This window comes from Aotus nancymaae, unplaced genomic scaffold, assembly GCF_030222135.1.
Source record: "Aotus nancymaae isolate 86718 unplaced genomic scaffold, 86718_ANA_hifiasm-v0.15.2.pri h1tg000016l, whole genome shotgun sequence".
Lineage (NCBI taxonomy): Eukaryota > Metazoa > Chordata > Mammalia > Primates > Aotidae > Aotus > Aotus nancymaae.
Genome location: NW_026988428.1, coordinates 59043255 through 59069635, shown reverse-complemented (window position 1 = coordinate 59069635; position 26381 = coordinate 59043255). Strand labels below are relative to the sequence as shown.

At 38.2% G+C, this 26381-nt stretch overlaps 1 protein-coding gene across 12 annotated transcripts in view; it reads right to left on the bottom strand.

Annotated features, from left to right (window-relative positions):
* Nucleotides 1-26381, bottom strand: part of PPFIBP1 (PPFIA binding protein 1) — a 172699-nt gene that overhangs the window by 11104 nt on the left and 135214 nt on the right. For 3 of the 12 annotated variants that reach the window (XM_064377378.1, XM_064377379.1, XM_064377384.1), the window contains 15 exons: nucleotides 24911-25025; nucleotides 22734-22766; nucleotides 20688-20749; nucleotides 17219-17303; nucleotides 14351-14505; nucleotides 11730-11845; nucleotides 10801-10857; nucleotides 9467-9527; nucleotides 6724-6895; nucleotides 6226-6258; nucleotides 4007-4157; nucleotides 3584-3712; nucleotides 1676-1826; nucleotides 886-997; nucleotides 679-767 (listed from right to left, as the gene is read on the bottom strand). In XM_064377378.1, the coding sequence (XP_064233448.1) occupies nucleotides 679-767; nucleotides 886-997; nucleotides 1676-1826; nucleotides 3584-3712; nucleotides 4007-4157; nucleotides 6226-6258; nucleotides 6724-6895; nucleotides 9467-9527; nucleotides 10801-10857; nucleotides 11730-11845; nucleotides 14351-14505; nucleotides 17219-17303; nucleotides 20688-20749; nucleotides 22734-22766; nucleotides 24911-25025 (1521 nt within the window). The remainder of the gene's footprint in view (nucleotides 1-678; nucleotides 768-885; nucleotides 998-1675; nucleotides 1827-3583; nucleotides 3713-4006; nucleotides 4158-6225; nucleotides 6259-6723; nucleotides 6896-9466; nucleotides 9528-10800; nucleotides 10858-11729; nucleotides 11846-14350; nucleotides 14506-17218; nucleotides 17304-20687; nucleotides 20750-22733; nucleotides 22767-24910; nucleotides 25026-26381) is intronic. The other 9 variants (XM_064377383.1, XM_064377386.1, XM_064377382.1 and 6 more) reach the window with 6 other exon arrangements.

Below are 26381 nucleotides of genomic sequence, written 5' to 3'. Positions count from 1 at the left end.
CTCTACATTCTATTTGAAAAATATCTTTAGGCCAGATATGGTGGCTCATGCCTGTAATCCCAGCACCTTGGGAGGCCGAGGCAGGCAGACTGCTTGAGGTCAAGAGTTTGAGACTAGCCTGGGCCAATGTGGCAAAACCCCATCTCTACTTAAAATACAAAAAAATTAGCTGAGTGTGGTGGCATGGGCCTGTAGTCCCAGCTACTTGAGAGACTGAGGCAGGAGGATGGCCTGAGCCTGGGAGGTGGAAGTTGCAGTGTACCAAGATTGTATCACTGCACTCCAACCTGGGTGACAGTGCAAGACTCCACCTCAAAAGAAACAAAAAAGTAAAAAATATATTTATGAGATATAATTTGCATACCAGAAAATGTACCCAATTAAAGTGTACACTTCAGTATTTATATTGTTGAATGTATTGCATAGAAAATCAAACTTCTGAAGAGCTTAAATTAGGCTTCCCTTTGCTTACACTGGTGTTTCAAATTATCCCAAGGCTGTTGCAATCATAATCACCAAGTGCTACAACTTCAAATATGCCCGTCACTCCCTCAATTCAAACAACACCTTCAAACTCTGGTGGAATCACTGAAAACACTGTGTTTGCCCTACTCAATTTCTGTGTTTTTCAGAGAAAAAAAGTTTTCCTCCCCCAAACCCCAGGAGTGAGCCACTTACAACAGTCATGTAGTGTAGCATTCGACCATCGACCCGTCCTTCATCAAACTGGGTCTTATACTGAGGGAGGCCAATATCATCCAACCATCCTAAAAGAGAGAAAAGCCAGTGTTGCCACCATGCCACAGAACACCTGTTCTTGTGATTAAAAGGAAAAAGCAGCTATGCACATAATTATTTTATTTTGTTACAATAAAAACTTCTTACTAGTGACCCAGTTGAAATCTAGCTTCCCATGATTGGTTTCTTCTTCAGATCCCAGGGCTTGTAGTGCCAGCTGGAGCTTCTTTCGATGAAGTGAATGCTTGATTCCAAGTTCCTGAAACAATAAACATTGACTTTATAACTCTATCTATATAGGCTGGGTGCCACTGGCAAAGGATGCAAATTTCTCCAAAATGAAGCTAACACTAAAGACCCAATTCAATATTAAGTTACAATACTAACTTGGTCTAAGAAAGTGTTGAACAAAAGGTCCCTGAAAAGCCAAGCCCACCACAATTAGCTTAGTGATGTGTTAGGTATTCCTCAGTGACTCATTTTCTTTGTAAGCTAGGAACTGTAGCATGCATAAAGAGAATTTGACTCTTACTTTGTGCAAAATATTATAATTGGAAAGAAATTTTAAATAATTGACATAAATTGTAGGGTATGTTTTTTTCCTTTTGCCAAGTGAAATGAATTGCATATATTACATTGAGAATATAGGCCAATGATAAAGCCATACAATGATTTTGAGAAATATGAGCTTAATTATTCTTCTGTAATTATTTTTCATTAAATTGCCCGATGGCTTAAGTGTTCCATAAGGAATCATCAAGACCAGGTCCTCCCAAGACCATCAGAAAAAATAAGCATAAAGCAACTGAAAACCAAACCTTTTGTTTAGAGAGTATTTACTGGCTTCACTCATGGCCCTTTCTGGACTATAACACAACCCTACATTCATATTATCTTCTCAGTACCCATTGTATAAACAAAACAGAGAAGCAATCACCTTCTCTAGATCTTGTTGAGAAGCCTGCAAAAGTGTTTGGCCAGATGCAATCCAGTGCTTGCCAGAATTCAGGTAGGAGCCCAAGCCCTGTTCCATGAGCCAATTGCAAACCTGCTCCTTGGTCCACTTGGCAAATGGCATATCCAAGTCACTACAAGAAAATGAGTAATTGCATGAAAAATAATCCAAAGCCAATCCTGTGGCTTATACATTCAATAGACATAGAAGTTCCCTGGTGATACACAGTTGACCATTTTGAAAAGCTTAATTTTTAGCATACATTGAAGGAATGACTGGTACTGGAGTTGAAAGTTATCTTCTAAGACCACTGTCTTCATTTCAAATGAAACCACAAAAGATTTAATGTGATAGAGCAAGTCCCACAGAAAAAGACTAAGTTGGACAAAGATAAGTCATTGTATTAGCTTCAACCAATGTTGTTTGAAGTTTGGATTTCCAAACAGGAAGCTCAGTTGGATTGAAAGAAACTTAAGCCTAATTTGAATTCACTTCAGCAGAATTATGGTTTCTTTCCATATGGTAACCAATGAGAAGAGGGCAGTGTGTTGTCACTGAGTGCAGGAAACAATAATCAAAGCAAAATTCCTGTTTTCTTTTACCTAGATACACAAATAGTGTCCCTGTTCCGGGGTGGGGGCAGGGTGCGGAGGAGGAGATGAACATGTTTTTTTTTTTTTAAATAGCACAAGGAGTTCTAGTGTGTTCAAAGACAGCATATGGCAAATGAAACTGTTTGGTATTTGAAGAGAGCCAAAGAGAGTTTCCTCCTTGATGAAACTTGCATCCAGTGTTCCACCCGTATGGGCGGGGCTGTATTTAAAGGGTTTCTAGCCTATAATACTGTTAAAAGGTTTGTTACCAATGCCTTGTACTTTATGTTTGCCAACCCCACCCTTTTATGCTCAGTGAGTCGATGTAGTAGTTCCAAGCCAGCCCTAAACTTTGGTAAGAGTGTCGGAGTGGTTCTTAAAGTCTTAATGGATAAATATTATACAGTCTTGATAAATAAAAGAATTCTGATAGAATTTTTGTCTTTAAGTGCTTTCATAGATTCTGTTGTATACTATGTCTTTTTTTTTTTTTGAGATGGAGTTTCGCTCTTGTTACCCAGGCTGGAGTGCAATGGCGCGATCTTGGCTCACCACAACCTCCGCCTCCTGGGTTCAGGCAATTCTCCTGCCTCAGCCTCCTGAGTAGCTGGGATTACAGGCACGCGCCACCGTGCCCAGCTAATTTTTTGCATTTTTAGTAGAGATGGGGTTTCACCATGTTGACCAGGATGGTCTCGATCTCTTGACCTCGTGATCCACCCGCCTTGGCCTCCCAAAGTGCTGGGATTACAGGCGTGAGCCACCGCGCCCGGCCCTACTATGTCTCTTGAGCAGTTATTATCTGCCAAATATTTAACACATATTAACTTATTTAATCTTCACAATCATCTTTTGGGGTAGGTACTAATTATAATGATGAGAGAACTGAGGCACAGGGCGTGGAAGCCATTGCTCAAGGTCACCCGGTTGGTAGAAAATGGTAAAGCCAGAAAGCAAATCCAAGTGGTCTGATTCTAGAACATACTCTTAACCATTATGCTATCCCATCTTTCCAAAGCTATGCTTTAGAGTACTTACAATTATCATCTATGTAAAATTTAAGTCTGAGAGCCATTCTAACACAGATGCTGCTGATGCTTCAGCTCTGGTCCCTCCCCTAGTTCACACAGCCCTCACCTTCTGTATGTTCATTAACCATGGACAAATTGCACTGCTCTAAAGATGATGGCTCCTTTCATTAGGACAACATTAAGCAATGACTTTGTTTAACCCCATGACAGTACTAACTTTGCAGGACTCATGAGGTCATGATGCTTCATCAGTTGGCTGTTCTCACCTGTTAGACTGTCCCAAGTCTCGAGACCAACCCAGTCGGGGCCCTGCAGTTGCCCTTGTCCCTCCTCTTTTGAATTCAGACTCAGATATGTCATCTGGGTTGAATGTAGTTGATTGACTTCTCCTAAGTCTGTAGAAGACATAACACACACGGCCAGTATTAGACCTGAGGAGGCCTTAGACTTGCTAATCACAGCGTTTTTAACTAGTGCAGCTACTGGAACTAATCCTCTTTGTGTCGTTAACATAGACATTTAAGTTTAAACTTTAACTAAGACCCAGTGAGTTAATAAATCCCACATCACAATCCAAACTTTCTTCCATAAGAGGAATACAAAGGCCTTACAAGTTCATACCCATTTTCAGCCACTTTTAAGCAACATATAAGACAGGGCCCATTCCACTTGTTCACTGCTTTACTTACTTTCCAAAGAGTTTCATGATACCTCTGGATTTCTTTTTGGAATCTGGAGATGGAGGCGGTATCTGGAAGGGACTGTTCACCTGTGAATCTTTTGCCCGAGAAGAAGCACCAGCCAGGTCTAGGTGCTCTGCTGTCTCTTTTTCTGTCTCAGCTACTCCAAGAGCAGAATAAAGACAATGAATGTTAAAATATGGAATGAACATGATAAGATATTAATATCCTTGGTTTTAGAACTGTTAAGATTCTTCCATTGTTCTATAAATTAGTGATTTACAAAGAGCACCTTGTAAATACTAAAGATGGAACACACATGTTCTGTTCCATAGTTTACTGTGTAAAGTTAATAAAATTACAACCCTTTTGGAGATTAAAAGAGTGTGATAGGATTATCATATTCTTTCCTTGAGTGATTTGAATTCATAATGGAATTATTCTCAATCTTTCCACAGCACATAGTACTGTTGATTGCCTCCTACATCCTACAAAATCATCTCCTTTTGCTTCTTGACATGACAGTCTCCTACATCTGTCATCTGATAGTGTCTCTGCTGTAGCACCCCTGCTTTTTTTTCCTTCCCCACGCCACTTTAAGATTCTGTTCTAAGTGCCCTCTAGAGGATCAAAATCTCTGGGCCTAATGTCTCTCTCCAGGCTCTATATCTAAATGCCTGTAATATCCCCAATTTAGTGTGTTGGGACATCTGGGACTTCACAATCTCATCCAATTTCCCTGAGACTCTTTTCCTCTCTTAAATATTCTTATTTGATATTTGGTTAATACTAACTAATACTGTCCCTATTGCTTTAGCTCAAACTTCATGTCATTTTCCTTTTACTCCTTCTTCTTCTTTGGCACTTACATCAAATCAGTTACCTAGTTCAAGCAATTCTTTATTTATGAAATGTATTCCAATCTGTTGTATACTAGGCACTAAGAGTAAAATGAATATGCATACATTTTTCTTTTGATATAAAGTAAGTGCCTGTTGATTTTACCTTAAAATAATCACATCCACGTTTGCCACTCTCAGATCTCCAAACATTAACTATTTTAGTTATTTTAGCTGTCCCTTAGTGGACAATCCCATACTAGCAAACACAAGGGCTACTGTTGTCTTCAGTGTGATATTTTATGCTTTATAAAGGAAAGTAAAAGTTGTACTAAAATCACAGGAACAGTGTTTCAGCAAGATCTACAAGTTGCAGAAAGTTGGTTTTTCTACAAAGCAGAGCTGTGATTACAGGTTATAATAAGCAGCATTTAACTCTTAGCATTAACAATACAGTTCTTCTAAGAAAGATGCAAAAAACTATTTGAAAATAGTTATCTGAATAGATCAGTTTATTTTATGCATCCAGTGTTCATTCTAGACATTTAAATCCACAGAGAGAGAAGTCCCATTTGCTGGTCCACATGAATAGATAGGTGGATATCTACATAAGGTAACAGCACCTATTGGAAAAACCCAAAGGAACTTTTCCAATTCACATTCTTCAACCATGATGGGTACAGGTGCCCCTGAAAATGCTGCCTGGCTTATCCTCATCTTAAAACCACCATATTTCTCTTTTTTATTTTGAGAACCTTTTTTTCCCAGTTGTCCCCTGCCTTACAAAGAGGAAAACTGAGCTGTCCCTCTTCTAAAATCACTCTGGGAGTAACTCCTCAGATATCGAGTAAAGTTGCTTCTGTCATCACTGAATATTATCTCCATCTTCAAAGTAATAAAATGTCAGAGGAACGTTCCCCTAAGAGAAGTAAGCCTAAAACTATAATATTCAATGTCTTCTATAAACATCCTTATCTGGCCAAACACATTTCTTTTTGGAGGCTGGGGGAAATGTAAGCATGGAGAATGGACTGTAAGGATCTGGGAGTTAGTGTGTGGTAATGTGCACTTCGAGGCTGTGAGAGCTGTAATGTACAATGCCAGGACATTCCTGCCCTGCACTCTGAGGGATGCTGCACACATCTAGGTCCTCTCAAAGCTACTCACACAGTGAGTGTTACCAGCATTGGTTAAAACAGCGTTTAGGCTTAGAAGCAAAGCCTCTACAGAATCCTTTTTAGCAGAAGGTAGAGAGAACACTCTGGAAGAGAGAACTACATTTTCTGATCGCTGTCAGATTGTTTTCTAGAGATCACAGACGCCAAGAGCAGGGATTAGGTTGGTTTGGAGCACAGTGCTGACAAAGGCTGGCATGCAGGGGTACAATACCTAAGGTGGGTGCACTGGCACTTCGTTTACGATCTTCAGATATCCCAACAACGCACACAATCACACGCAGCCCAATGGAGAGAACACAGAGATGACAAAATGAAACACAGATCAGACTCCTCCTCACCAAATACACACTGTCGAGGAGAGGCATGCACCACACTGTGCTTCTAATGTTACACACAGGCTCAATGTCAGTGTTAATTTATCCACTATCACAATAGATGGGAAATGCCATGATGAAGTCAAAGGGAATCATGATTTTAGGTCTTTCCACTAAGTTTTTATCACAGGAGAGAGCAGGGTGAGAATCTATATATCTTCACAACACTAAATTAAATTCACTGAGGCATTTTTTGTTAACTTCCCCCTAAGTCATTCAAAAATGTTTCTGAGAAAAAGAAATGAATCAATGAATGAGAGAATAAGGGAAGGGAAGACACTGCTCTTTTCCTCCTTCTGGAAGAATTAGGGCAAAGGCATTTTGGCCATACATACCCAAGTTTGGTGCACTTGCTGTTCTCTTGTTACTTTTGATTTTAAAAAAGCCCCGGCCAAAGGAAGATCTGACTTTTCGAGTGCCAAAGGGGTTGTCATCCACGGAGGTGACCTGCCCTGGGGGTCTGGGAGGCAGGGTCCCAGATGGCCTGCTTTCTGCCGGAGCTCTGTCCTGAGAGGTAGATAAGAATAGTGAAACAGTTTTCAGGTGCAGCATCCTTAGCACACGACAGGCTAACAGCAAATATTCACGCCACATCCATTAGTTTATTTAAAAAGTAACTGAACTAACACATTGATTACCAATGTCAAATGCCTTATCACAAGTTGAAAAGAAATCAGTTCTGAAAGCTACGTAAGAAACAACAATAACAAAAAAAAAACCATGTTCATCGCTAATCTAGAATCAATATGTTTAGGGCTTTAAATATTTAGGACACAAAAATTCTTAAATGTTGTTTGCTTCATTCCTCAAAAGACATGGAGATATCACATAACCAGAATAATAGCAGCAGATTTCTGACTTTTCTAACAATTATGACACAGATTTAGCTATAATACAGTTTATATTCTTATAACTATGCCAATAGAAGCCCAATATAATATAATTATTCTACAAAGCAGGCATTAGTCCAAACTTCTATGCCAGCAGTATAAGAAGATTCTACTCCAGTTATTTTAAATATTCTCCTCAAAAATAATAAAATGAAGGCACAGTGAGCAACTTCATTTTGAGCTTTTTGGTTCTTTGAATTGGCAATTAGAGCTGGCTGTAACATAGTATGTTATATTGCTTTAGTATTATTCAAAGATGCTTTGCCTAGACCAATGTCCTGAAGTGTTTCCTCTGTGTTTTCATCTAGTAGTTTCATAGTTTCGGGTCTTATATGTAAGTTCTTAATCCATCTTGAGTTGATTTTTGTTGATATGGTGACAGGTGGAGTCCAATTTCATTCTTCTACATACGGACATCAAATTTTCCCAACACCATTTATTGAAGTGGGTGTCCTTTCCCACTGTATGTTCTTAGCACTTTACACAAAGATGCTTTTGTCTGCTTGTTCTGATTTCTCTAACAATTCTTGCCCTCTGCTTCTTTTTTTGCAGAAGTAGAGAGAAGAGTGAGGGCATATAGATATTTCAGGTGGTTATTTTACTCTATATATCTGCAGATCATAGAAACTAAAAGTTAATAGATGGCACAGTTTAATGGTATTACTATCCACGGCTCAACAATGACATCCAAATCATTTAACCATTTATTGAACTGAGAGAACAAAAAGGACTCTAATTATAGCTGTCATCACTGGCTGCTTTGTCAATCCTATCCACATATGACTCAGGTACTAAGAGCCAACAGTCAAGAGAGTCCATCTGGAAGTAGCCTATCAGGCTATAATCTTTGCAAGGTTAATGACAGAAAATCAGAGGACAGAACAGGGACAGTGGCTCATGCCTGTGATCCCAGTGCTTTGAAAGACAGAGTTGGGAGGATTACTGGAGCTCAGGAGTTCAAGACCAGCCTTAGCAACATAACAAATCTCATCCGTACTTAAAATAATAACAATAAAAAAAAATCCCAGTATGGTGGTGCATGCCTGCAATCCCAGCTACTTGAAAGGCTGAGGTGGGAGGATCACCTGAGCCTAGGAAATTGAGGCTACAGTGAGTTATAATGGCACCACTGCACTCCAGCATGGATGACAGAGTGATACTATCTCAAAATAAAGGAAAGAAAATCAGGGGAAAGAAGAATCAAGCATATATTAATGACATATTGAAGCACACCAAAATGTTTGCTTTAGATGGACACTGGTTGTATAATTTAATGGTAATCTAAGATGGGCTTTTAGGGACGTCCAAGGAAACTCAGTTATGGTCATTAAGAACATGAAGTAGGATGATTGGGAGATAATGGTTTTGTTTTTTAATAACTTATTGAAGTGACATTCACATAACAAAATTAACAATTTTAAAGTGCAAAATTCAGTGGCATTTAGTATGTTACGACGTTGGGCAACCACCACCTCTACCTGATTCCAAAACATTTCCATCATTTGAAAGCAAAATCCCCTCCCCTTAAACAGTTTCTCCCCATTCTTCCCTCCTCTCACTACTGGTAACCACTGATCTGCATTCTATTTCTATAGATTTATCTGTTCTGCATAGTTCACATAAATGGAATCATATCATATGTGAACTTTGTGTCTGGCTTCTCTCATTTAGCATAATGTTTTAGAGGTTCTGAAAGTTTTTATCTACTGGGGACATTTAACCAATTTACATGTAATGGAAGTAGAAACATTTTGGCATTGTAATTTGGACAAAAAGTTACCTCTGAAGTCTTCTGAATAGATTCCTTTTCTTGTTCAAAGCAATAACAATATTTGAGGTTGTTAAGGAAATCTTTTATATAATCCTGAATTTATCACATACAACTCTATAAGTTAAAATAATTTTATATCTACTTCTAAGCTACAAAATCTTAGTATCATTTATTTTCTAAAATGTTGTATTAAAGTCTCCATTTTTGGTTTTACATACTATTTTCAATCCTTCATATTCGTACTTCTTAATATTTACCGTTAACTCTAATATCAAGTAATTTTCCACTAGAGAAACCACAAACTCTTCATAAGAGTTTTATTTGCAAAAAGGGAAAAGATGAAGATCCCTAAATATTTTTTTCTCAGGATAACAGACCAAAAAAACCCAACGACAACAACAACAACACAGAACCCACCCCATCAGATGTCTCTTTCTTCAGATTGCCCAGGCTGCTGGACTTTTGCAGACTTGAAGTCCTAAAAATAACAGTAATAACAATTAAGATTAATAATATAAGTGGCTCTGGTGCCACTAAGTAAAACATCTTGGAAAGACACTAAAATTATGTGTGGCTTGAATCCTAGTGATAAAAGAAAATCTGGAATCAGGCAGTCACTTATATGCTTAACTAAATGATAACATTTAGTTGTTTTAAAAGCAGGGGTGATTAACTGTCCTGCCAATAATTCTAACTGTCCTGCACAAGTTAGAAGAGCTGGAAAAACACTTAGGACTAGGCTTGTGATGTCAATATTCAAAAATAAGCCAGTGCTTTCCATGGACTAGTGGTGTATCCTTTGCATGTATACATTTAAACTAGGAACTTTAAAAATACTCAAGCACTATTTATATCTAATCCTTCTAATTAAAATAAAGAATGAAAGTTTTACTTTTTAATTCACAAGGGAATCACTTTTCTGAGTCTGGCAAAGTAATTCATTTTATAGTTATAATTAAAGCATAGTAGAGGAATCCCTAACGCTGCCCATAATAATTCATTTGCTATGATAGTGAAGGCAACATGACACTATAAACATCCAGAGACTTTCTCTTTCACATAATTAGTATTCAATAGTATAGAGCTGGTGTGACTAAAAAATTGAAGGCAGAGATATGTCACCAGTTTAGAGAGAGAGAGTGACAGAAGTCATGTGTTTGGCTCTACGAAACAGAATATAAATATGCAAATTTAGAAACTTTTAAAAGGCATTTCTTCTGTATTTATGTGTATATGTTGCCTGAAATATCAACTACCAAAATAAAAGATAATATAGTGAGAAAAGAAAAAATCTCATCTTTGAATACTGCTCTGAAAATACACTTTCCTAATTTAATCCAGACTTTAACTTGGATAAACATAGATATTAGGTCAGCTCACAAAACTGAAAGTGCAAAAAACCCATCTCAGCTTTTCCTGCATCACATCATTCTCTGTGATGCCTTCCCACTGGACTCAAATATGCCAGTACAAAAATGAATTAAAGCACTGAACTTCAAATGAAAACTGATAAAGGCAGGCTAAAGACCTGCAAAATTCCGGCATGAGATAACAGCAAATGAGCAAGCATTTATTTGTAAACTTACAGCTCCCCGCCTTCACCCCCACCCAATTATTACAGCTGCATTAATTTATTCAGGAATTTAACAGTCTCAGTCATTTGCTGTTAATATTTAGTTATTGTTAGTATAACAGAACTCTTCTTTCTCAAGCCTCAATCGCATATTTACATTCAATAAAATATAACTTACAAAAGACTATCACACAGTTGGGTATCAACAGTAGCACCAAGAATCATCTTTCCATCACTAAAATGTAAAGAATGAAAGGTAATTATTAACTTCATTAATAAAACATCATATATGCTACAAGTGAACGGGTTTGTCAAAAACAAAAAATTGTGCAAAGGAAGCTATTTCTATTTTTTTTTAAATGTTCTATTTTATTTGGCCTAATGTAAGACTAGACAATTTGGGAATATGTTGGCAAAGCATTGTAATTGCTTACAGACAAACTACTGTTACCCTTTTCCTGTTCCCTTCAGATACATCCTTAAATGGACTCATAGCAAATGGCTGTGACTGTTTAGTTTACAATCCTTTGACAGTTACCCATGACCCAGGATATAAAAATCCAAGTTCCTTAAACTCTTTGCTTTGAGACAGAGTCTCACTCTGTCACCCAGGCTGGAGTGCGGTGATGTGATCTTGGCTCACTTCAGCCTCCACTTCCTGGGTTCATGATTCCAGTGCCTCAGCCTCCCGAGTAGCTGGCATTACAGGCATGTGCCACCACACTCAGCTGATTTTTGTATTTTTATTAGTGATGAGATTTCGCCACATTGGCCAGGCTGGTCTTGATCTCCTGGCTTCAAGTGATCCACCTGCCTCAGCCTCCCAAAGTGCTGAGATTACAGGCATGAGCCACCACACCTGGCCAAGTTTCTTAAAATCTCTTTCTAACCTGACCACCCCACCTCCCCAGCCTTATCTCTTATTACTTCCTGCTTCACACCTTTTATTTCCATAATACAGAACTGATTACCGATCCCCCAGTGGATGTTTTGCTGTTTCTTGCTTCTCTAGATAAAAATGTGTCTGTAAATAAATGCAATACATCCTCATCTTTGGTTAATCTACTTTTTCGAACAGCTATATTGCACTGTTAATAAATGACATACTTTTCTTCAAATGAAGTCTCTGGCTTAGGAATCAACTTTGGTTTTTCAGAAGTTTCCATGCTTATAGTTGCTGGCAATAATGAAGGGATAGAAACTTGCAAGATGGTGCTATGGAACTGTAATGTAATTATAAAAAGTCAAAAATCAATCAATCAAAACAAAACACAAGTCACAGAGTAATTAAATAAAAGTAAGACAATTAAATGGTCTATTGATAAAATCTCATAATCAGTATTCAGAACTCTATATTTGCAAAATGATTTCAGAATATAAACATCTACATAGATGCAGTACTAATCAAGGAATCATTCTGGAGGAAGAAAATTTTTGAACTTGATTCTGAATAAGATACTGAATACTGTGAATAAAACTTAGTAAGTATCACTGAGCAAGTTAATGGTAATTTTTTTCTTTTTTCTGAGATGGAACCTTGCTATGTTGCCCAGAATGGTCTCAAACTCCTTGGCTCAAGCAGTCTCTTGCTGTAGCCTCCTGAGTAGCTGAGATTACATACCTGTGCTACCGTACCCAGGTAATAATAGTAAATCCAAACAACCTGAAGCCCTGGCTAAAATCTTGGCTCGGACACACTTGCCTAAGTGATCAGTGATCTTAGCAAATCACTCCACTAGGCATTCATCAGCTTCACCCTCTGTAAAATAAGAATGACAAAGCCTACCCTGCATGTTGCAATGATTTAACGTAAGATTTCAGTAACATGTTTGCTTTCAACATTCTATTATTTTTATTATTTGAGACAGGATCTCACTTTATCATTCAGGCTAAAGTGCAGTGCTGCGATCATGGCTCACTGTAGCCTTGAACTCCTGGGCTCAAGTGATCCTCCCACCTTAGCCCAATTAAGTAAGAGAAATGACCAAAAAGGAACTGCTAAATATAAGGAAGTCAAGATTGTTTAGACAATGAAACTATTTCCCATTCCCTCTCTCTCTAGACAAAAAAATTACACTAAAATCAAGAAACAGTTTCAGGGCAAAGATCAAGCACAAGTGCTATCAGGAAAACATGGTCTTCAAATGAGCCAAGGGTGTGGCTGTAAAACCCTTTGTTAAGACCTCGAGATAGACTAGAATCAAATAAAAATAGAAAGAAAAAAAAAACCTTAGGAAGACTACAGTAGTACTGTCTCATTGAATCTCTGAAAAATGATCAAAGGCTCTAAAAATAATGGGATGTCCCATTGCAGCTTTGTAGGGAACCTTGGCTAGAGATAGGCTTATGGTGAAGCTGTGGATGGGTTCTTCTCTAATACAGTGAATTATAACATGATTTGCATGAAATTCTAAATGTTTAAAGTATTATCCCAAATTAGACTCAAAGGGACAGAGATAGTAGAAAATGAAGAGGTGGATTTGGACATCTTTGGGCACTTTTGCAGGCATAAAACTGAGAAAACTACTCATCTGCAAATACAGGCAGAGAAAGAATGACTTGGAAGGAAGAATTAATAGCCCAGATGACTGGCAATACGTGCTTGGCTGGATTTTGGAACTGCTATGGACTGGTGACATCTGTGAGCCTTCCAGCTCCCCTTTTTTAATGGGAGTGGCTATTGCTGTTACATTATGCCTATCCAACCATCATATGGATGTGTGGAGGGCAAATAACTGTCCTTGAAGTCCACAGCTCCTTAACTCAATGGAACAGCCCTCAAGAAGCTGTGCGCAAGGAACTGTACCTGAGGAGCTTCACCCACACCTCGACCTGGTCTGGATGACAAGATCTTGGGATGCTGATGCCTCACTGGAATGAGACTCAGGGGTCTTCGGAAAGGGGCGAGTGTATTTTGCATGGGAGACGGTTGTAAAGTGGTTTAGCTAGAGGGTAGAGTGGAAGATTATATTTTCCAAATGTGGTTGCACCAATATATCCCATCCCACCTGTCCTTACAATGTAATCCATCAAGGGGTAGGGTCTATGTTTCCTCTCCTTGAATCTGGGTGGGCCTATAGGCCTGTGACCACAGCAGAAGAGATGCCATGTGATTTCTGAGATAAGTCATAACAGGTGAGGCAAAGTTGCTTGGGCCTCTTGGAATGCTCACCCTTAGGACTGTGAGGAAGCCAAGCAGTCATATGTAGTTGTTCTAAATGGGGCCTCAGCTGAGGTCCCAGCCAAAAGTCAGCCTCAACCACCAGACATATGAGTGAGTTAGCCTTCGGATGACTCAGGCCCAGGCCTTCACGCCACTCCAGCTGATGCCAGGTAAAGTAGAGACAAGATGCTCATGCTGAGCCCTGCTCAAACTGCAGAGTCATTAGCAAAAGAAATGCTGTCATTGAAGCCACAAAGTTTTGGCGTGGTGTACAATAGATAACAAACATATTTTGATGCAGTTTGATGCAAAGTAAGGAGTGTATAACTGTTTACTCCTTTCCAGTTGCTTCTTCCAAGTGTAAAGAAGTCAGAGGAAAATTTTATTCAATTATCTTTCAGAGTCGCCATCAGAAGCGGCCAAAATCAATTTATGTATATAACTTTGCTTGAGTTGGTAATGAAACTGAGAGAGGAACCCATGTTTTTCATGTTATGAACAGTGCTTTAGCTTTCAACAACACAGTCTCTTCAACATGAAGGAAATATTAAAAGTCTATTGCTACCTCTTCGGGAACACTTGTGTTAAATGGGTCACGACTGGGAGATCCCATTACTGGAGTGGGTGATGGACTTTTCTCCAGATCACTGAAACCCTGTGCATCCAGCAAAGTTGAGATGGAACTGGAATTGAGCAGATCTTCATATTCCCCATCTTTGCCTAGGAAAAGACAAAGCAAAGAGAAGAGAACAGCAGGTTTTCATTTATATTTCACTTTTACAAGAAGATAAGAATCCCAATTATATTGAACATAAATTTTTTTTCTGGAGCTTCTCCTGGCATCCCCTGAAAAACAACATAGGACCTAGGAAACAGCATCTGAAACTGTGAACACCCAGGCCCAGGGGCTCTTGGGCCACAGTGGGTACCTGTGATATTAATAGACAAAGTCATACTCATTGACTCACCAGATTGAAAGAAAATTTAAAGTTAACTTATTCCAACAACTCTCTTGTAATTTTGTTTTAAAATCAGGAACTTACAAATTTTAGTATAGAAATAATCAAGCTGAAGAATATCTGGTACAAAAAACAAATTCCGAATAGCAACAAAGTCCCATTAAAAAAACTTAGTTTTCATCACTGTTGTGCTCTTGAAAAAACATAGAAAGGAGAACAGGAAAAGCAAAAAGACAGATGACCTTTGATCTCTCAAGTGGATCCTTTTATGCCATTTTAAAGCAAAAAAAAGTCTGATGGAAAAAAAGCAACCACATATTCACCAAAGTTGCAACCTTGAGAATTTTTTTTACATATCTAGAAATAAAAAGTATTAACTGCTGAACAGAGCAGTGCCAGATACTCTTTTTAAAAAATAGAAAAAAATGATACTTAAGACTCTAATCTACAAATAATATGAAATGGCAAATCATATACTTGTTTAAAGATCTTAGTCAGACCACAGCTTCTTAATTTAGGTTTCACTAGAATGTTATCCTAATTTTAATAGAATTTCGTGTTATTAGAATTGTGTGAGGATTAACTAAATATGACTCCTAGTGAAAAATCACTGTTTAGACAACCCTTATTATAACAGAACATAGTTTTCAATGGTTTATGAAAATCTATGCTGCTGTACATGGTTGAAAACTACCTCTTTTATTTATATGTTCGTATGCACAGGAAAAAAAGCTAGAAAGAAACAATACTCAAAAAAGCCAATAGTAATCATTCCAGTGCAATTACGAGTGACTTTATCTCCTTTATTTTCCAAATGTTTTACAATATAGCTTAATTAAAGGAATTAATATTTTTCTGCCTCGGTTTTAAACATAAGACTTGCACAGTTGAAATTCTATAAAATCAAACAATATTTTAAATGCTATGCATATGTAAAATTAATCACTTACAAATTTGCAATATTCCATAGAATAGAGACTCTTCTTCTGAAGGCATGGAAAATGCTGATGATGAGAACTGCTAGTCAACACTGATAATTAGAGGTTCATTTGCTTACTCAGATATTTATAAAATCTAATATGCCAGATCCTGCATACAAAAATATGTTGCTGATTTTTTTTTCAAATATCCTGATCCAAAGGAGGATTTTCCTTCTCTATTAATTCATCAAAATTAAAAATTCAAAATCTGAGTGTTTCATGGGGAACTCCCAAAAGAATTATTTCCAGTGCTTACATTAAGAGCAGATAACTCTACCTATGCATTGCTAAAAAACAAGAGCACTTTCAAATTTCCTCCACATTTAAAGATGGCCGATGGGCCCATCTGCAGATAAAATAATAAATACAACAAAATGCACAACTATCTTTATGTACATGTCTTACAGGATTTTTCTGAACTTACCATGATCAAAGCTGAACTCGATCCCCTTTACCCAGACCAATTTTCCTTCTCTAGGCTTCCCCATATCAGTAAATGGAACCATCATCTACCCAGCTGCTTTACTTGGAAATGTCTTTCTTGATTTCTTCCCCCTTCTTCACTCTCCTCCTCTATCTCATTACACTGCTCTGTCAGTCCACCATAACATATTCCCAATCAGTAACTACTAGATTTTTCCACTTGGAATAATGCAAGTCTCTAAATTGGTTTCTGCTGCTCCCAATACTGCTCACTTCCCTCCATGGCCCACATGTTACACAGATCATGGTGCTGACCACTTTTTTTTTTTTTTTTTTTGAGACAGAGTCTTACTCTGTTGCCCAGACTGGAGTGTAATGGTGCAATCTTGGCTTACTGTAACCTTCACCTCCCAGGTTCAAGTGATTCTCCTGCCTCAGCCTCCTGAATAGCTGAGATTACAGGCACCCGCCACCACACCTAGATAATTTTTTTGTATTTAGTAGACATGGGGTTTCACCATGTTGGTCAGGCTGGTCTCGAACTCCTGACCAAAGATGATCCACCTGCCTTGGCCTCCCAAAGTGCTGGGATTACAGGCATGAGCCACCACCCCTGGCCACTGCTGACTTTTAAAGCCCTTCAGTGAGTCCCTCTGCACTTGAGCAAGGGTTGAACTCCACCCCTTGCACGACCAGTGGTTGCTCATCATATGGTCTCATCTCATCCCCTCTCCCCACTACCCACCACCTTGTAGTTGCACTGGTGTTCTTCTTCTTAAGCATGCCACATTCTTTTTCCCTGGGATCTCTGCATATGCTGCAATTTTCTTTCTCTGGAATGCTATCTCAACTCCTTAGAGAGGTGCTCCCCAACCAATGACTCTACAGTACACTCACTCCTCAGCCTGGACACTTTCTGGCAGAGTGCAATTGCTAATTGTTCAATTAACAAATGAGCTACCTAATTTGTGACAATGGGTATGATCCAGGAAAGAAACTGAGACCAAACGTGTAAGTTTATAGCCACTTCGAATCAAGCAAAGTAGAAAAACTTTTAGAACTACACTCTACCTTTTTTACCTTGGGCCAGTACCACAGTATCTTGCATTTTCTTGTACCTGTTCAGGCACTGTCGAAGATCCTCTATTTTCCGATCCTAGGAATAAAATAAATTATAATCTTTAATCCTACGATCATAAAAGAGTAAAAGTGATTGCTTTTACATAAAGAATAAGCATGATTCTGCTGAGAGAGCATTTTAAAAAAAGAATAAGCAGATGTGAATTATTTACATTATTTAAAGAATACTTCGAAGCTTCAGCAGAACTAACTGGTGATAACTAGACTATGTTTCCTACATACATTAAAGATATGGAAAGAGTACCTCTAAATTTAGAGATCCTATCCTTTAGCTGGCATCTTTAAAAAACAAAACAAAAACAAAAACAAAACAAGGTAATAAGATACAAAACAAAAAAAGAAAAAAGTCAGTTTCATTTACTCTCCTCTCTAACTTATAAGTCAAACCTTGAAGGAAAGGCCTCCATCTTCTGTCTTTATTAACCATCATTAATCACCATCTGTCTTCTCCCCTCTCAAAACCCTCTACCAAGGTGACCTCCTATCTATTAAAAACAATGAACACTTTTCATCCTTTTTCTTTTCTTTTCTTTTCCTTTCTTTCTTTCTTTTTGGGTCTCACTGTGTCATGCAGGCTGCAGTGTAGTGGTGCAATCTAGGCTCACTGCAGCCTCGACCTCCCGGCTTAAGTCATCCTCCCACCTCAGCCTCCTGAGTTGCTGGGAGTACAGGCATGCACCACTGTGCCCAGCTAATTTTCATATTTTTGAGAGATGGGGTTTCACCATGTCACCCAGGCTGCTCTTGAAATCCTGGGCTCAAGTAATCTGTCTACCTTGGCCTCCTGAAGTGTTGGGATTACAGGCATGAGCCACCATGTCCAGCCCCAACCTTTTTCTAATTTGACCTCTCTGTGGCACTTGACTGACCTCACTCTTTCCTTCTCCTTTCACTTCTCCATTCACTTTCTTTTCTTTCATTTTGATTTCTTAATCCCTTGACCAGATAGCTGTCAAACTTCTACAACCCCCATTATCTTCTTGGACTATAAAATGCTAAGTTACCAGGTTCTGTCTGTGACCCTCTTTGCTTTTCCCATGTGCTCAACTGTGTTATGAAAATGGCCTCCTTAGTTCCTCCCATTCTCATTCTGGGACTGGACATGTGGGTGGCTTTGGCCAAAGAGATATCAATAAATGTGATTCAAGCAAAGGCTTGAGAAGCATTTGCCCTTGTGGCTGCCCTGTGGCGTGGCTCTAAGGAACCCCGAGGAACTATGTGATGAAGCCTAGCTCAGTCTACTGGAGGATGGGAGACCATCTGGAGAAAAGGTGAGTCCTCCTAGCTGAGGCCAATCTAAACTAGGCTATCAATTACCAGACATGTAAGTGGCACTATCCTAAATTATGCATGCAGTCTCATCTAAGTCACCACCTGACTGTAGATGCCAGCTAAGCCAAATCAGAAGAATCACCTAGCCAACTGACAGAAGTACAAGAAAAAATAAATGTGGTCTGTCACAAAGCAAAAACTAACTGACACTTCAACTGCGGCTTAGTCCCCACCAATTTACAACTCTACATTTCTCCTAAAATTGATGGAGTTCACTCCCCACCAATCTATATTTCCACATTAATCCTAAAATTTAGATTCATGCTCCAACTGTCTATAAGAAATCTCCTTTACAATGTCCCATAAGCATATTGGATGGACTATATCTACAATTAAGCTCATTCTTTCCCTTTAGTATTTGAGCCTGTGCTTGGCTCTCCTTAACTCCTTAAGAGCACCATCCACTGACCCAGTTGCCTGAACCGGGAACTTACTCTTGTTTCTCAAATCCAGAGATCTTAAATCTTGTCAACCTATAAATTTCTTTAAAACCTTTTCCCACATTAACACTTCGCTGCTACTGCCTTACTTTAAGCCCTCTTCATTTCTCTATTTTAACAGAATCTTAACTGTTTACCTGTCTTCACTCTCCCATTCTGCTACCAGAGTTAGCTTTCTAAAATGGCAATTTAATCATGTCACTGCCTAAGGTTTACAAGCTAAGACCCTAAATCATAAGCATGGTGTCTGAAGTGGCCTGCCCCCGACTGAGCTCTGTGGTCAGCCTCACACCCCCTATTCCACCAGCATCTCACGTGCCAGCACGATCCCAGCATGCATCGTGTTGTTTCAAGCCTGGTCTTGAGACAAGCTTTGTCTCATGGACCCTTTGCCTGAGAAACCTTTATTTAAATCCCAATGAATAACTCTTGCTTTTCCCCAGAATTTGCTTATATGTCCTCTTTGAAGTCTTCAGAACCCCTGACCGCATGAGGAAGTTATGTTACTCTGGGTGCTCCTATAACAATTTGAGCATCTCATAAGCCCTCATTCAACATTGGAAGTTTTGTTTGCGGTTGCTTTTTGAGGGACAGAAATGAAAATAAAATGAATTTCAGTGATTTTTAAAAAATAAAAGGGTGGGCAACTTGCTAATTACTTTTCTTTTTATTCAACAGTGGGAAACATTAGCAAAAAAGAGCCTATATGAGTGGGTATGACAATCAGTTTATTTCCATGCAATAAAGAGGATTCAAGGCAAAAATAAGGAGATAAGAAAAACAGAGTAATTAAGAATGAGAGAAAGAAACTCTCACTCTTGAGAGAAAAATGATCAAGCCAAAATTCTTTGGCATTTTGTTTTTTTTTACTTCCTTGAAGTTACTCTTTTTTTGGGAAAATGTCCCCTAGTTCTATTCGTTCAGGCAGGTAAGGGGAGAGAAGTTCTGGTGACATCAGCCGAACACAACTATGGCTGTCTGCTAGGTATATGGAGGTAGATGGTCAGGTAAGCCACGAAGAAACCCATTGCTTTCATGGGGTAACTGCATCCCGGCCCTTAGCAGGATGAAACATCAGATATGGGTAACAAGAACCGACTGGGGTGGGGGGAAACCTCTGGAAACCTTGGAATGAGGCCAATGTAGCTAAAGTAAAGCCCGTGCTGCTGTTTTCTGATATTTACTCTCTCAGGAGAGCAGAGACAATCACAGATGTGAAATAGGCCAGGAGTATAAAGGAAATAATGACTAAATGGAGGAGAAAATTACCATGACCCTGAAGCTGAGGTTTTCACGAGCTCCCTCCTTCAGAGCCTGCAGGTCACCCCAGAATTTTCAGTGCCCACAGACAGGATGTACTGTGGAATGTCACCTGAATATGCGGAACTGATCAGACAGGCTGAACATTTCCTGAATTCATGGGGGCAGGAGTTCTCAGTGGAGCCAGTGCTGCTGCTCTATATTCCTGTGCACACAGCACAGCTGGGTGGAGAGAGCACACCTGCCCCTCACTGCTAGCAATGTTCTGGGTATGCTCTTTTAAAATGGGATAACTCATGAAACTGCATGGAATGGTCTAAATGGTGTTAAAAAACATCTACGTGTGTATTTAAATTTCATCTGGATACCTTTTCTTCATTTGCTGCCATCAAAGATTCCACAGCTTTTTTCATTTTTTGTACTTCGATGTCTGAAAATAACATCAAATCAGAAGTCAGTTAACAGGTGTGACAGTGATAAGAAGTCATTTACTCTCCAGACTGAAATGTTTTAAGGTAAAGATGTTAACGATTTCTTTTATTTATTCTTTAAAAAGGGCACACTTAACATCCATATTCTCTTTTAAAAAAAATCTGAAAAGATGGATGTCTTTTATCTCACCTGAACAGCTGCCATTCTAGAAAGAAAACAAGGGTATGTGAGAACTAGCTCTCCTCTCTTAAAGCAACAAGAGAATCTTCATGAGAACACTGAAGATGAAATTTCAGTGCTATAGTAATAAACACATAATGTTTTTAAAAAAGGAATTTATAAAGCAGTGCGTGAAAGCCATGAATGGTATATATAAAGACAAAAGCAGAGAAAATGATAGCTATAACCAAGATGGAGGCATGAATGGTAAGAGCCTGATGGAGTGTAGTATTTACATGAGTAGTCATGCTAAGAAGCTGGTTGTGGTTCCATACATAAGAATAATAAGTACTTTGCTTCATCTATAAACTTCATTTCCAATACTGCCTTAAGACAGACTTCAAGACATAAAGGCCAAAGTAAGCTGAATGTGATTCTCCTTAAAATTTGATATTCAAATACAAAAGCATGTTACTTGAGTAATAAAAACTTTAAGTATTTTAAAGATGAAAAGTCACTCCAGGGCCTGGTATGGTGGCTCACGCTTGTAATCTCAGCACTTTGGGAGGCTGAAGTGGGAGGTCTGAGCTCAGGAGTTTGGGAACAGCCTGGGCAACATAGCAAGACCCTGTCTCAAATAAATAAATAAATGAAAAGTCACTCCAACGTGAAATCACAAACTAAAAAATTGAAACAGAAAAAACCAAATCAGCTAAAGTTGCCTGTTTCTGAGAAACAAAATATTACTGAAGATAATATTTTTTTTAGAGACAGGGTCTTACTCTGTCATTCAGGTGGAGTTCATGGCACAATCACAGCTCAATGTAGCCTTGAACTCCTGTGCTCAAGTGATCCTCCCACCTCAACCTCTTGAGGAGTTGGGATTACAGGAGTGAGCCACCACACCCAGGCTTCTTAAGATAATTTTTAAAACAGTGGTGCATCATTCAGCACTGCTATAACATTTTAAATTAAAATATATTCTATAGGAATTGAGAATTTAATGTCTGAAGAAAAGAGCCCCTAAGGAGTTAATTTTCTTTTTTTTAAGAGATGGGTTTCACTGTTGCCCAGATGCAGTACAATGGCAAGATCATAGCTCACTGCAGCCTCAAACTCCTGGATGCCTGGGACTCAAGTGATCCTTCCACCTCAGCCTCCTGAGTAGCTGGGACTATAGGCATGCACCACCATCCTCAGCTAATTTAAAAATGTTTTTGTAGAGACAGGATCTTGCTGTGTTGCCCAGGCTGGTTTTGAATCCCTGGCCTCCAAAGTGATCCTTCCACCATATATGGCAGGATTTATCTTGATGTTGCATTAAATAATCAGGTTCTATTAATAAGCTAGATATAATCTCTGTTGTAATAAGAGAATATGTTCAAAGGAGCTTTAGACAAATAGGATTTCAGACAAATTGTGGACTTCAAAACACTGAAAGGCAAAAGCAAATTTCAAAATCATCTTTCAGTTCTGGCAAACCTTTAAAATCGTGAGTTTTCATAGTATAAAAGTGATTTTCTCCTCTGACCCTGTATCACCTAAATGCAGGGAAAACGTTTTCTTATATCCACAACGCTGTGTGCCCTGCTGTACCCTGTAGAGTGGAAGGGTTGAATCAGACAAAATCTTCAAAATAATTTTTTACCTTATTGTTTTATTATCCACCCTCTTATTTTGTACACTCTGAAGAAATGGAGGGCTTATCGATGAAGCAACTTTACGTCTTTGGTGACAGAAATATTTTTAAATACATGCAAAGAACAGTCCAAGGTAGTATTTTTGGTGAATGTAAAGGCTGATGGAAATGCACCAAACCTTACTTTTTTCTTTGAGCTTCTTTTTAAAATTTTCATCTGTGCAGGAAAACCCATCGAATTGGAAGTTAGCATATAGTACAACAAAAAATTTTTCAAATCACTATTATTTAGTCTCCTTTTACCTAAAATAAAGGAAATCTAACCTTATAAAAACTTATTCAGCACTATTTTCTGACTGTAGGAATGGTAGTACAATAATGCTCTGTGTGAGGTTAGAAAGAGAATCTAAGACTTAAATCTGAATTACTACCTCTCTCACTTCATCTTTCTGGACCTCGATTTTCTCACATTAAAATTAGGTTTATGGAGTACAAGTGCTTCTTATACCATAAATGAAAAACTAGTTAATGTCACTTTGGTTGTTTTTATATTTCCATCACGGTTTGATACCTGGTCCTCCTGAAGGTAACTAGAATGCTACTTGTGTTACATGCAACTCACCACTCAAGTTCAACAACACTGAAAGGATCTATCTCCTGTCCAATGAGATGAGTCCACTGAGGATGCAGCTGGATGCCATCCCAATATCACCTTGACATGAGGTTCTAAAGACTTGCTCTCAATCCCCGTATTTAGCTGGTGGGCACTGGTAACACGCAGTTGCCAGGTTGGTTCCAGTCCTCAGATCAGACTTTGGGTGGCATTACTCTAATATCTTCTAGCCCACAAGTTCTGTGATGCCATTTTATTCTTTTTTTTTTTTTCTAGAGACAGGGTCTTGCTCCATTGCCCAAGCTGAAGTACAGTGACACAGTCATAGCACACTACAGCCTTGAACTCCTGGGCCTAAGTGACCCTCTCTCCTCAGCCTCCCAAGTAGCTGGGATTACAGAAGTGAGCCACCATGCCTGGTGAAATTTGAAATTTAAAACTTTCAAATTATTATTTTTTATTTTTTAGAAACAGGGTCTCATTGTGTTGCCCAGGTTTGTCTTGAATTCCTGGCCTCAAGCGATCCTCCCTCCTCAGCCTCCCAAAGTACTGGGATTACAGATGTGAGCCATTGTGCCCAGCCCATTTTATTCTTAAAACCATAAAAGCATGATCAGTATGACCCATTTCTGAATGTCCCTTATCAATACACAATTCTATATATGCTATATAGTAGGTGATGTGGGTTGGGCAGGAAACGGTTGGGGTGAGAATCCATTTCCCTCAGGTTTCATGATTTTTCTGACTGACAGGGAACTGTGATACCTACAGGTATATAAGGCCATGAGATTCTAGAGCCAAAAAGGACTTTAGAGATCATCGATTTCAAGTCCCTCATTGGACAGACAGTAATGTTATTAATTTTCACATAATAGATAAACATGTAACAAAGCTACGCTAACTGGAATTTGTACTGCTTTGAATGACTCAGAAATTGCTTTGGTATCTCACAGTGCCACAGTCATCATTCGTAATTACAAAGAAAGGTTAAATTTTACCAAGTGTTGTCAGATGTTAACATCTATTTCCAAATTTTATATTTTGGAATATAAAATTATATTTTTATATTTAATATAAAATTATTATTTTTTCACATTATATTTCCAAATATAATTTTAAAAGTATATTTCATTCAGGCTATTTTCTATCATGTACAACCTACTTTATTAGAAATTATGGTCCATATAATACTCAGAACAAACCTCTTCAGTTATGAAAAAATATTTGGACAAAATCAGGCATTTTTCCAAAAACAGAATTAGCCCATTTTTGCTTTCTAAAAGGTGGAGGGCTCAATCCCTGGTATAAATTTTTTACTAATTTTTCCAAAGATACAGAGCCATCTTTCCCCCTTCAAAAGGGCAGGAACATTTCTAAGTCCCTTACTTTATCTAATTTCAGTTCTGAGGGCAACAATCCTGGGACAGTGATGGTTCTTTTTAACTCTTTTAGCATTCCCTTGCGTTGCAATTGAGACCAGTCCATTCTCGTGATGAGAGTTTACAGTCTAGTAATCTTTAATACCGAATAAAGTACAGAATCCCCCTTTTCCAGCGCTGAAGAGGAAGTTAATGGATTCCCAATCACAGTTAAGAATCTTGGAGAATTCCCTGTGGTTCTGGGCCTGGCTGGATTCTGCTATTCTTTCTTTGAGGCTAAAACTACACATTGACTATCATCAGTTTCTTTTATAGATTTTGGAGGATTTTAACAAAATAAGATGACAAATATGAAATATATCTTCTTACCTCTATCAACAATTTCAATCCCTTCTCCTTTCATCTTGCAAACCAATTTTTCTTGTAGTCTTTTTACTTCAGATTCCTTTTCCTCTAGTTGTTCTTTTAAAGATGCCAGTTCATCCTAGGAGTTACAAATTCATTTAAAATCAGCAGATCATGACTAAAAGAGAACATTCAGAGAGCGTATTAGCTCTTTAAATCAACAATCAGATTTTATGAATGAAACAAAATCTACAAGAATTTAGAGGCAAGCATCAGAAATCAGACAAAGGCAATGAAAAGCAGGAAGCAAGACTATTAGCAGAGGTCCCATTTATAATAGTTATGGTATAATTATTTCAAGTTTCTTTGTAATCAAATTAAAAAGAGATCTTTTAAAGTATAATTAGGGATGGGATAGCCCGAAGGTTTAAATCTTACGGTAAATTAAAAACTAAAACAAAGTTAATCAAGGAAGATAATCAAATTAGATACTTAGTGTCATAAACTCCAAATAAAATGCAAATTGGAAAAGAATAGCTTGACATTTATTTGGCATTTCAAGATGGCACTCATGCTTCCTTGACAAGCACAGAGTTTCATTAATGGGTAAGGTAGCAAGTCACGAACAACTTTAGCCAAATCATGGAACTAAAGAATTCACCCTCATCACTAAGATAAAAGGACAGAATCTCCTACAATAATGGGAAAAAGTAAATTTAGAAAACAGATATTTAAGCCCTCTTCTAATTTTTAACTATACAACTGTATAAGATTTCAAGTCCATCCCTCTATGTACTAACGCTTAAATTTTCAGTTTCATTTCAGTAAAGAATTAGAGTTAGCGAACACATTTTGCTGGCTCTATTTAACACAGAAAACAGTTACGCAGTTCTAAGAAGTATGGCTTTATATTTGATATCACACTTTACTTTCAGAATCTCTAAAAATATATTTATTACATTTATTAATATGAGAAGATGTAGGTCTACAATGAAGCGAGACAGTTGGCCCTATAGTTTTGACTTCTGGTAGGAGCAGAGTGGACAAGTTCAGAACATTTTCAGTAGCACTGGCAGGAAGTGTGAACCTGTTCTCACTGTGCTGCTTCTCAGCAGTCATTTCTATTCACAGCCATGATAAGGTCAACTGCTGTACCTTCAAGAAAGTCCCTAAAGAGGAAAGTGATCTCTACTGCGGATATGAAACAGAATTCTTTCACAGGTGAATGTTTACAATTATTTAACTAGGCTTGGGTCTCAGTCTAAGAGAGTTAAATTTAAGTTATAATTATTTTCATTTTACTTGTTTATTATTTTTCACTATTTCACAGTTTCTGAAAACAACATCAGGGATCCCACTATCCCTTCAATCAGCTTGAGATGATTTCTAATCAACAGGTGACACACATACAGAATGAATGCACATGCCACTAAAAACATCATCACAGCGAAACAACACAAGCCAGAAAGCAACAGGCCATGGACCCCATCACCCA